Source organism: Tribolium castaneum, chromosome 2 (genome assembly GCF_031307605.1).
Source record: "Tribolium castaneum strain GA2 chromosome 2, icTriCast1.1, whole genome shotgun sequence".
Taxonomy (NCBI): Eukaryota; Metazoa; Arthropoda; class Insecta; order Coleoptera; family Tenebrionidae; genus Tribolium; species Tribolium castaneum.
The window spans coordinates 5,088,825-5,101,805 of record NC_087395.1 but is presented as its reverse complement, the minus strand read 5'-3'; the positions used below and the strand labels follow the sequence as shown (position 1 = coordinate 5,101,805).

At 31.4% G+C, this 12,981-nt stretch overlaps 1 protein-coding gene across 3 annotated transcripts in view; it reads right to left on the bottom strand.

Annotated features, from left to right (window-relative positions):
- Nucleotides 1-3,182: 3,182 nt before the first annotated feature.
- The window catches only part of LOC658754 (MAP kinase-interacting serine/threonine-protein kinase 1), a 40,944-nt gene continuing 31,145 nt past the window's right edge, over nt 3,183-12,981 (bottom strand). For all 3 annotated transcript variants that reach the window (XM_008201042.3, XM_064354621.1, XM_965116.5), the window contains 4 exons: nt 10,381-10,622; nt 10,048-10,317; nt 7,105-7,665; nt 3,183-4,455 (listed from right to left, as the gene is read on the bottom strand). In XM_008201042.3, coding sequence (XP_008199264.2) covers nt 4,339-4,455; nt 7,105-7,665; nt 10,048-10,317; nt 10,381-10,622 — 1,190 coding nt within the window. In that variant the 3' untranslated portion in view covers nt 3,183-4,338. The remainder of the gene's footprint in view (nt 4,456-7,104; nt 7,666-10,047; nt 10,318-10,380; nt 10,623-12,981) is intronic.

Sequence of the window (12,981 nt, the reverse complement as noted above, 5' to 3'; positions counted from 1 at the left end):
CTTTGGATTGGCGCCCAACGTGGGGCAGAGGTGAGAAGCCACTAAGTTAAAACTCTATTAACGTACGATCTATCATAAAAGCTAGATAACTATAGTGTTATCAAGGTGCCTTGCAAACAACTGAATAAGTCCAACTTTGCATTAGGATAACTCGTAATTAAAATAATAATTTTGGAACGATGCACAAACTAATTAGCTATATTGAAACTTGGTTATAACGAACTCTTGGATATAATGAATAGAATTTAAAGCCCTAGACTTCTAGACTATAGTAGGAAATCTGTTCGGTTATAACAAACCTCTCTTAAAAATTCCCAAAAATGCAGCTAGATTCCGGGATTTAGACAGGCACATAGAATAATACAAAGTAGTCGAAAATCTTTCAATTTAGTAACAAAATAAAAAATTATTGAATTCTTGGAAAACTATTAAACATACTCTAACTATTTAACTCTTCATCAGAATTATTTTCTCTTTTATTCAGTACCTATACAGCGTGTTTCACAACTCGCTCCCCACCGGAAATTAGACAATTCTGGATATAAAATTTCTTTCCAAAAAGGTTCAAAGTCTTTGTATTTGTGAGATAAGAAATAAAGTGGCCAATTACGAAAGGCTTTGCTCCGGAGGTTACGGAAACAAAATATGTTCCTAGGAAACCAAAAATAAATAGGTAAAACAGTTATAATACAAGCTGTTCAAAAATGGTTGTTCATCAAGTCGACTGTAGAATTCAAATTTAATGTGCCGCTTTGTTCAAATGACTAATTTTTACTCACTTTTTGCATTTTTTCGGTAAAGTCAAGTATAAAGTTTGTGTTTTATATTTTTTGTTGTTGTGTATTCTTTTTTTTTTTTTTTGATTCGAAGTCCTTTGCTTTTTCGTGACGGATGTCACTTAGATGGCATTCATAATTATTTTTCATTCCTTAGTAACGCATCTACTGTGTGCACTACACCTGGGAGAAAGCATCTGGGATTGGTCACTGGGAATGAGTTGTGAACCACACTGTATAAATAATTGGGTGACAAAAAATACGTCGTTTGTGCGATCAAATGGCACAAAAAATAAATTATCAGGACCAAAATTAATCTTGGTTGGAACTACTTAAACAGTAAATCAGATAAAAGTTCAATTGATTTTTTGTGAAAATATTAACTTAAAAAAATATAATTTGGCGCCCAACTTGTGGCAAAATACAAAAATAGCTGTAAGGCATCTATTTTGTATTTTTTTGTCTAATTTAACTGGGCTAACAATAGACTATCGTCCATACAATTATCAATTAACTTTATTATTTTAACTTACACAAATGGTAATTCCTCAAATTCATCTTTGAACTGGTGCATAAAACGGAGCAGAGAGAACAAAAAAACAATTATAATTTGACTAACGTTGGTCAGTAGACATTGTTATAAAGTTTCCACAGTTTGTTACAGATTATAATTATTTATTCTAAAATTCCATTATTATGCGTCTTTTTTATCAACTGAACAATAAGTTACAATAAGTTTTAATAACTGAAAAATACGAACCTGGCCTTTATTCAAATACAAATCGTGTTTATTTGAACAAGAAAACTGTTACAGATTAACAGCGAACGTTTGGCAGAAGAAACCGAACTGTATTAAATTGGCGCCCAACGTGGGGTAGTAGCCAAAATATCGTTTTAAATTTTCGCGACCATTTTCGCAATTTTAGGAAAAAATCAGGGACCTGGACCCAAACAAAATAAAGGTTCCGTTCTAGTGCCGGATGAATAAAAATTATGAGTTCCGTTACGGTTCCAGTTTTAATGAGAAAAAAATTTTGGGTTTTGTTACGGTCCTGGTTCCAGATGAGCCAGATGAATAAAAAATTTTCGGTTTCGTTACGGTTCTAGATGATCAAGAACATTTTGATCCCGGCCCGATAGAAAAAAAAATTAAAACAGCCAGAAAAAAATACAACCTAATCCCAAAATTTCAAAATGATTTTAGTAATGTTAAGTTTTTTTCAAAATGCACTATTCGGTTTATATCTAATGTATTATGCGAGAAAAGAGTTGAGAGAAGATAATTATTTAAATTGAAGTAATTCATTGGATTCTAAAATTTAGATACTATACCTTTTAGGCGATAATATAAAATACTGAATAAATACAACTGTTGCCTATTTTTTGAATATTTTTCTAAACAAGAATTTTTAATTTTCACTGTCTACTTTTAATATTGTTTTAAGTCTTTAAAAATCAAAACTTATCAAGACATTTTTTAGACCTATTTTCATACACATGCTTTATTTTTCGGTTTTGTGGTTTCAAAAGTTTTCAACAGGTTCCACCTTTTACTTTAAAATAGTTGTTGGAATTAGTGGCCTTTAAATTAACAGAATTTTGTAACGATTGTTCAATGCTAGTAGTTTATTATGTTCAAAATTTATACAAAATTTTACATTCGTCAATATTAGGTATTAACTATAATTGAACAAATAAAAAACGTAAATATTCACCGAAAGAATATAGAAATAGAAGAGTAGATAGAATAGACAAAAAAGTGAGGTCCTTTTTGTGTCCCATCCGTCATCAATGTGTATTTATTTTTCCTGCTCGTATTTCAAATTTAAAAAATGTGGCACTAATTGTATTGCAAATAATTTGATTGGTACCAAGCTCCTGTAAAGATAAATTCACTTCCACTGATACAGTAAAAACTGAAAATAAAATAATGTGTGCAGTGTCCCATTCGTTAAAATAGAATGGCTGAAAACAGAATACAGTTTCCTGTTTTGGTTCCAGTCTGGTTTCTAATTCTACCTTGGTTATAAGTATGTTGAATTTTAATTCTTTAGTCTAAATTTGTTCTAATTATTGTATCTCCTAAAAACAGTCTAAGGTATAACTGGTGTGTAGATTTTATATTCTGAAGATAAATGAGTAAATAAATGAATATAATCCCAATTTATATTTGCACAAATTGGTGTAACCAAAATAATGTACCATAATGTTACTGCTCTTATTAATTGAAAAGATGATCCAAATAAAATAAAAATTCTGTCGTAACGGTTCCGCTTTACAACTCAATTTGGGTTCCGGTCCGGTTTTCGGTTCCTGGAAAAAAGTTAAAGGATCTTGGGAGGTGACTTCTAATAAAGGTTCTAACATCTTCTTGAAATAAAACATGGTAAAAAAGCAAACAATAAATTAAAAAAATCGGTCTTTATTATATGAAATTAAAGCACACTTGGTACATAAATTTCCATCACTAATTTATTCAACTCTAGCTTGCTTGGTTGTAAAAAAAATACGTCATTAATTAACATTATAAATTGATCTGAAAACTGCATTATAATTGCGCCGGCATGAGAAGGAAAAACAAAGTACGGTGTTCTCATACCGATGCACTTACAACACACAAATATAAAGAAAAACAAACGATGGCACTTGCAGTGCTGATAAAGGTATTAAAGAAATCTGGATGAAAATTAAGACTTAAATATTTTATTTTTATAAATTTTTCATCATATTTTTGGTATCAACTGATTGGAAAATACAATATTTCGTACTTTCGTACATAATAAATGCCATAAAAATAAGCATAGAAAAACGAATACTCCTCCAATCATGTCGGATCTTCTCCTGGGGATATCTTTCACCCTATATCACATACAAACTAATGACATTCATTCTGGCGTTACGAGCCCTTCTCTGATATAAGTTTTGTAATGACTCGCCATTTAATGAACAACCCTGAGTGTTGGAAGATGATGCAGAATTTTTGGCCATCAAAAACTTTTTTTTTTCACTGGGACTGACCGAAAATTGCGCACCTTACTAGCGAATACCGGAAACTACCCTTGAGCATTACAAAATCTTTTAAAAAATATCCGAACTTACTAGGACTCTTAAAATACAATGGACTGTCAGTACATGGTGGGACGGCCGTCCCTCGAATTAATGTTCTGTATCTTACCGAACATAAAGCAGGTACGCTGTCTACAGTCTATCGTGCGCTACTTCGCACGCTTAGATGCTTATTTAATTATCACAATGCGGACTGACCGCAATCAGTCCACCTCAACACATACAAAAAAAAAAGAAAAAAAAATTGGAAAACAATCTCCAAAAGACTAACACTAGGCCGGAGACGCCACAACTGTGCCAAGACGACATTCTGCGTATTTGCGTACGCAGACGACGTCCTGACACAGTCAAAAGACTCATGATGAAAACGAAGAAGAATATTCTGACGAAAAAATTGAACGAAAGTAACAAAACACGCGCCTCCTGCGCGTGCACTTTTTCTCTTTTTTTTCCTTATTTTGTAAAAAAATATTGGAGATGCTTGCGCAACACGTCTTCAACCGCTTGGACTGGGAATGGCGGGGGCCGGAGTGGGCAGCAAGAACTGGCACGATCGACCTTTGATCCGCCTCTGCATTAGGTTGCTCTCGCTAGGCGGACTCAAGCCAAACACCTGCAACAAAACGGATTTGTTAAATTAACAATAAAAAAGTTTAAAAAAATGTTTAAAACAGTTGTTTGTAAAAATAGTTTCGTGTACGAGGCGAATCCGAGTGCAATGTTTATTTATTTACAATTTTTTCCAATTTCGCATAACTTTCTAAAAAATTATTGCTTATTGCACTAACAATTGTTAATTGTACTATTATTAATTTGGTGAACACTTCTTCAAAGAGGAAAGTTACTGATATACACAGCTAAAATTGCGGCTAGTAATTTTTTTAATGAAATTTTCTGAATTTATTCAAAATGTTAGAAATGCCAGTGCTAGTGTAAAAACAAATTTTGTTAACTTTTAATTTTTTAAATGAATGGTTAAACACACATTTGCTGTAAGCGATCAACTGAGCACAGTAATGATATAATATGGTTTAACGATCGTAAAAACAATAAAAAAGTTCTAAAAAACTTGCAATATTTCTGCTTTATCAGATAACAATACGCCCAGTGGTGTTAATTTTTCACACTCGTACTCGTCGCCAGTTATCCATAACCGTATCTCGTCACTTTTGTTTTTGAACATAAACAAAAAAAAAATGACATGTCTAGCGAAATCTTATCTTTGTTATTACAAAAGCTTGATATTTGAGATACCTTTTATGGAGAATTTAATAATGTAGTCAGCAATTTTTTAATAATTTGTTCAGCTTTAATTATATAAAGTTTTCTGTTAATAGATAAAAAAAATGTAAATTAAAACCTTTTTGAAGTGCTTATGCTTGTTTTTAATAGTATTTTTAATAAAATCGCATATTTATTGTTTAAAGTAGCTGACCTTGAAAAAAAAACTATTTTACCTAAAAGTTTTGAGAACAGTTATTAAAGAAAATTTCAACTGAACAAATAAAATAAGAGATATTCTGTTAATTTTATTACTTTTTTTTATAATATTTGTTTATATTTAAAGCATTTATTTTTTTAATTAAATAAATTAAAATCTAATCTTTTACTTACGCCAAATATGTGTGGAAAGACAAAAAAAATGGTTATAATTTGGCGCCCAACGTGGGGGAACGACTAAAATGGTTGTAAATTGGTGCCCAACGTGGGGAAGACGACTAAAATGGTTATAAATTAGCGCCCAACCTGGCAATTATAATGTTAGTAAAAAAAATTAAGGCTTGTTTATGTTTAACACTGTCAAATGAAGAAGAAATCGATATTAGTCTGCATCAAATCAAATCACGAACAATCAAATTTTTTCATGTCGTTTTTTACCAATATAGTAAATCTTTTAACATACTTTTCTCTGAACTAAAGTCACATTTGCAATGTTTTGCTATTTTTCGCACCGACTATCTGATAGAATACACTCAAAATGCTACAAAATGGCATTTTCTTACAAAAGTGAACTGAGGTCGTTTTTCCCCTATTCACTGCAATTTTTTTTGATCTGTTCTATCAATATGAAAGGTTGCCTACATACCTTATTTAACATAAAATTTACTTGATAAAAACTAGAAAATTTAAGAGAAGATTGACGAAAAAAACTAAAAAACACGTACAATCGTATTAAACGGTCAGTTTAAACAAACAAACGTTTTAAAAGTGACCACCTTTATGACTGAATGTCACTGATAAAAGTTGTTCTTTTCAGCCACAGAGCTTAGAAGATAAGCGATTTTTTGTGAAATACAAAAAGGGGGAAATGCGTTCAAACAATCATGAGTATCTACCAATACTCTATACGTTGGCAAGATTCAAGCATAGTATTGAAAAAATAGTAGTATTGAAAAAATTCCTCTCGTGCTATATTCATGTCTAAATAATTATATTGTTAAAAATGAGTTTATATGTAACTATGAGCGCAATAATGGACTAACCCACAAAATTTCTTAAACTAACTTATGGTCGTTTCCTTAATGATTTGAAAATAATGATCAACTTCAAAGTGAACCAAAAAATTTAATTTCACATGAATAATAGTCATTTGGTCCACTTTGAAATTGATCATTATTTTCAGATCATTAAGGAAAAGACTATAAGAAATTTTGTGGGTTAGTCCACTATTGCACTCATAGCCTCATATGATTCAGCTGAATGTGAAATACCTGTAGTATTACTTTTACTTCTAATAACATAAAATTACTATGAATTCAAAATCCCATATTTTTTCAAAACTAACCACACAAAAATCAGAATAAAAAGATTAATTTACATTTCGAATCAGAAAAAATAGGATTTTCAAAAATATTACACACATTGACTTTCATTTAAAAAATAGTTACTTTTCGACAATAGTAACTTTCTGTCAGAAAGGTATCCTTTTTTATAATAATAAAAAATATATGAACATTTTCTAAGGTGATATTAGGAATATTCTTAATTTGCTTAACTGCTCTTAACATCACCTAGGAAACGACAGGAATATTAGAACACATGGATAATGATTACTCGGTATTTGATTTTACTGAACTATCGAGTTTTTAATGGAAAACAAACAATAGAAGATTTTTCCTAAACCTTGTAATTTCGGACTCCATTTTCATATTTCAATTAGGATGAATGTTAATAAACTTATTAATTAAAGAGATTACTTTGTGTATAGGCAAAAAGTTCAGATAAACTGAATAAAAAAAAATAAGTAAAAAAAGTAATGTACCTTGGCGTGGTAAGGCGCCGCCTTCTCGTCAATCGGATAGACATTCGGCCTCTCCAGATAGTCCAGCTTCATGCTGAAGTGTTGCTGCACCACCCTGTTCACAGCCATAGCGCTCTCCGCGAATTGCGATAGTTCTCTCGCGGAATTGTTCTTCTTGATGATGGCGGGCGTGGTCAAAGTCGCCGATTCGCTAGCGCATTTCAACCACGGATGTTGGAGCACTTCCTCGGCTCTGATGCGTTCGCTGGCATTTTTCACCAGCAAGGATGATATCAGATCCTTTGCCTCGTCCGATATGTTACCCCATTCGGCTTCGGGGAAGTCGTATCGGCCCTCTTGGATACTGTGGAAGAGTAGATCTTGGCAAGCATTGCAATTGTCGCCTCGTTCCCAACCGCAGTCACGACCGCATTTGCCGTAAAATGGCGGATAACCGCACAAAAGAATGTACGTTATGACGCCCAGCGACCATAAATCGCAACGTTTGTCGTACGCCACCGAGTCCGACTCGCCGATGAAGGCCTCCACAACTTCGGGCGCCATGAACTCAGCGCTGCCCACCTGAAACACACACCACAAAATTTAAATTAAAGTTTACACACTTGTAATAATGAATACATCCAATGGTATAAAGCTGCCGCCCAACGTGGGGCAGGAGAGAAAAACTCAATATAATTTGGCGCCCAACGTGGGGTTGAAAACAAAAAACTTGCATTCAAGTAAAAAAACACAAGACTATAAAGTTAAAAGTGTTTGGTGCTGTTGAGACTTACACAATTTTAAACCATAGCGTAATTCACTCTTTAAAAACATCTATTTGTATAATGATAAAAAAGTTAACTGTAGATTTTGCATATTAATTTTATTTATTTGCTAAATTCAAAAAGTTTTTAAACAAAAAGTAGATGTCTTCATGCAATAATTCAAGTAAATTTTCAAAATAGCTACTCCTTAAATAATTACAACTTCTATTGAGAAAAATACAACTAGATTTCTAAAAATTTATGCTATCTAAAACTCTAAAAATTTAAAGGTCTTTCTAGCAGCAAAATCACTAAAGACTTGTTACAATGTATTCAGTTTAAGCATTTTAACAAATAAATGACAGTAAACCTTTGGAATAGCAAAGAAATAAAATATTTGTGGTAAAAATTTAAAAGTTTTCATCTACATCTAAGTTTTCTCTGCGCTTTTTCCTTGAACTAACTTATCAATCAGTAGTTTGCAATTTTTCCCAGCAGAAAAATTATTAGTTAAAAATTTTGAAATTAAGAAAATACAATCCTTGTTTTCCCCCTCTAGTCTTTAATTGGAACCCAACTTGAAGTAGAAGACAAACTGATCATTATAAATGTTATAAATTGGCGCCCAACGTGGAGCGGAAGTCAAAATTTTTTTATAATTTGGAGCCAAACATGAAGAAGAAAATAATAAAAGATTCCAATAAACAACAAAAACCTAGTTTAATAAAACCGACATATCAAACGTTTGTTTTAAAAAAAAAAAAAGAAACAAACAAAACGTTTTCAAATGTCGTTTTTTTTAAAGTATGTTTTTGTTAATCGTTTCCACGTCAAGAAAATTTAACAAATAATAAAACATTTCGGTAAAATAATTTAAAAAATTTACAGTTCACAGTTTTTAAGGTATCAATCAATGATTTATTCTCATTTTGCAACTAAAAAGAAGAAAATACTTTAATTTTTTTACTAAAGTTATATAGTTCAAAAAAATAATGATCTAGCTTTTCATATGCAAAATTATTAAAGTTTTACTATCTGCTCTCATTTTACGTCTACAAGCAATAGTATTCAAAATTGTTAACGTAATTTCGCCCTCAGCTTTTTATTTATTGTTTCTTGATGAACTAGTTAAAATTTAATTTGTCAAAAACCAACCAATTCTTTTGAGCACAAGAATTCTTTTTGGTAAAGTGATCAATCAAACCAACTCAAATTTCAACCCTTTTTAAGAATAATTGTCTGGAAATTTCGATCAGTTTTAACTTCTCATCCACAACTATCAGTTTTTGAAACACAGTAAGATCTCTCAACAACGGACACCGATGGGGAATCTTTAATTGTCCGTTGTGAAGAGGTGTCCGTTATTTAGAGGTGTTCATTAAAATTTGGTTCTCAAAGATAAGGACGAGTTTAATTTTTTTAAGATCACAAGACTGTTATTAGTATCGAAAACAGATGTTGGCAGTACCTCTGTATATGACAGAATACAATATCTTAGTCGTACAATTTTAGATCCGCTGCAAAGAGAGGTAAAACCCCTTTTGTACTACTTTCCTTGTATCATTCTGTTCGATTTAAATAAAACAAAGCAAACTCTTTTCTGAATGTTTTACCAGCCCCATTTTAAATTGGCGCCCAACATGGGGCAGGAGAAAAAAGTTTGTATAATCGTGGAGTATGTTCAGGAAAAAAACTAGAAATATCCATACATTATGAGAAAAACAAGTTCCTAGTAGTTTGCAAATTCGTTTTAATTTAGCAAAATATTGCTCCTAGTATGTTTTTAGCAGCAACATACAATTTTTTTTAGACAGCATGAAGTTAAACTTAACATGAAAGAAACGTAAAGAAAAAAGGCCGAGTACAAGAAAAATCATATAATAATAATAATAACAATAATAATGATTTTATCTTTGTTTATGTATTTTCTTCTTTAAATAAACATAACATAACAATCGATAGTTTTTCCCACCATATAATGTTGTTATTTGAAGTTCTTGAAAAAAGACATTACTTGTTTTCCCCTGGCAGCCTTGCATTGACGCCCAACGTGGGGCAGAAAACCAAAATGTTGTAAATTGGCGCCCAACGTGGGGCGCATGTCAAAAAATTACTGTACACCAATTTAATACAATTTAAGCGTTTTAATAAAAGAATACAGTCATAAACAGTCTTTGAGCTGGCAAAGAAATACACTTACCGGAGTCAAAAGTTGTGGAGTTGCCAGCGGACTCGAAACACTGGACTGGAAGCGAATCCCGGATCCCAAATCCAAATCACAAATTTTAATTGGACAAATAGTATCCTTATTCACACACAAGATGTTTTCAGGTTTGAGATCACGGTGGGCTATGCCTTTGGCATGCATGAATTGCAATGCTGAAGCAACTTCTCGTACTATTTCAGCTGCTGCAGCTTCACTGAAATACCTATTCTCCTGAATCCTCCTCAACAGCTGTCCTCCATTTATCTAAAATAAATAAATAAGAAAAATAAGTAGATAGTTTCTTTTTATATCTAACTCAAACTATACCTTCTCAAAAACCAAATAAAACTTTTCTTCATCCTCGAAAAACTCGGTGAGCTGAATGATATTGGGGTGGCCTTGACAATGATGGAAAGTTTCAACTTCTCTGAACACCCGAGCCCTGGCATGACCCGGTACCTTATCGATGATTTTGACTGCATATTCTTGATCGGTGTAAATATTGATGCAGGTTTGAACACTGGCATAGGCCCCCTCACCCAAGATTTCGCCAGAAAGTTTATACAAATCTGTAAAAAAAAGGCGCAAAAATGTTATGAAAGGTGATTTTCCATTATTATTATCAATTTGAGAAAATATTTGCAAAGTGATAAGTGATGTACTGACGAATTTAGTGCGTTAACATTTGATGTTCTGACGTACAGCTCGAAGACAGCTTACTAAGCGCTTATTTATCAATCGGACGGAATTTATTATGATTGCAAAATTCCAGTTTACTGGTTATTACGATGATAGATCCGTTAATAAGAGGTAAACAATCTTAAATATCAAATAATACCCGGCGGGACTTTTTCGAAGGCTGATAAACGTTTACACCTTGTAAACAAATAAATAAAGAATATCTAATGTAAATAACAATCCTAGTTAAAGTTCTAGTTGCGATCCAAGTTCGTTTCACAACAATAGTCGCTAAAAATACGCAATTATCCACAATTCGCTGTGCTGGCAACGGACCTCCACTTGAAAAAATCAAGCGAATAACATCTCTTGTTTACCTTCGCGTGTCTAATCACGTGGCACAATGTATACTCAACAATCGCGGTTAGAAATTTAGAAAAAAAAGCGAAATTTTTCATTGTTCATCGCCCACCACCAAACTTGCATACATATTTCTAATAACAGTGACTATGCAACAAGGAAATAATAAAAGATTCATAAAAACAGCCGTTCGCTCACCGACCTCATTAACATTTCCCCGTTTGATTATTCAACTCGCAAATTCAAGGCCTATATTATTTCCAGTTGGCGACTGTGATGGTTCAACAACAGCGGCAAAAACGTGGATTACGTCAGATTAGATACCGGATGCCATTTTGCAAATTTAATCATAGAGTGGACACAGTATAAAACCTTAAATATTTAGTTTTTGAAAAACACTAAATGAAGGATGTGAAAAGTACTACGAACATGTGACCACTCAATAACTTTGAGATTCTATCTTGATTTCGAATTTGTCATTTTTTATTTTTAACAAATCGATTAAAAATTATTTAGTTTGATCGAAAAAACAATAAAATATACAAGCTATTATTATTATTTATATTTCTGATAATGATCACATGATCATATTTTGAAATAAATTATGACTTATCAATTTATTACAGCGATTTTCTCTGCACAAATTAATGATCCTAAAAGTCAAATCATATTCACATTTAAATTTCCCGCTATTTCGCCAAAAAAATCTTCATTGACCACCAAAAAGCGTGACGGTCATTCAAATTGTAAACAATTAAAAACGTGATTGTTAGTATGTTTTGAGTTCTACATGGAAAGAACCAAAAATTTTGCAACAGATAGCTGATTTTGTTATTTTTTTATTTAAAATATGTTTATTACTGTTATATTATTAAACAATTCACGAATACATTACGTGATGCCTAAAAATCATATAAATAATTTTCTTTTTCGCATTTTCAAGATTTCTCAGATTTCATCCACAAAATTAAAAATTTTCCAAAATTGCGCATTAATTATTAAAAAAAATCATCTATCAAATATTTATAAGACCAAAGAGTAACTGTAATATAAGACACAACAGAAAGTTTTTAGTTTCGTTCATAGCAACAAAAATTACGAAATACGTTTTTTTTTATAACAAATCAAATATGAGTCCATTTTGACCTCTAATTGAAAGAACCAACGACTGATTATATTATTATAATAATTAAATTATTATTTAATATGATTGTATATATTCGCTTTTCATTTTAATTTTTAAATAAACAGTTCAGAAGTAATTACTAATTACATGCATATGGACCAAAAACATAAAAAACTAACTTTCCATAAAGTGCACACAAAAAAAACGATGATAGATTTATTCGATCCTAAAATAACAACCTCCATTGTAAAATAAAAGTTTTTTTTAATTTAACGCAAATCAGAAGGTGTTAAACGAAACCTCTGAAATAAATCACTTTACCATAGTAGACATGGAGTAACATTTTTGAGGAAAAGTTAGGTTTAAATTACCAAAATCTTTATTTTTTTTTTCTTAGTTTTAAATTGTAGATGTTTTTTATTATGAATTATGAGTAGGTATATTTTGAATTCCGGCTAGAAAAAACCAGAAGTATATATGGGGGTTGATTTGTTTTTATTTTTTTATTAAACTAATCAAATGCAAACAAAACTGTAAATTTCCTAAATAAAGCATTAAAAAAACACTCGATCAAAGTGAAAACGTATCAGAGAATTTTGTTTAGTTTTATATTAAGCAAATCAAAAGCTGTTAAACGAAACTTTTGAAATTACGAACTCTGTCAATAATAGATTTTTCGAACAAAAAACCAGAAATATTCACCTAGTAATATTTTTTAAGAAAATTTAGGTTTTGAATACAAAATCTGAGTTATTTTCTTAGTT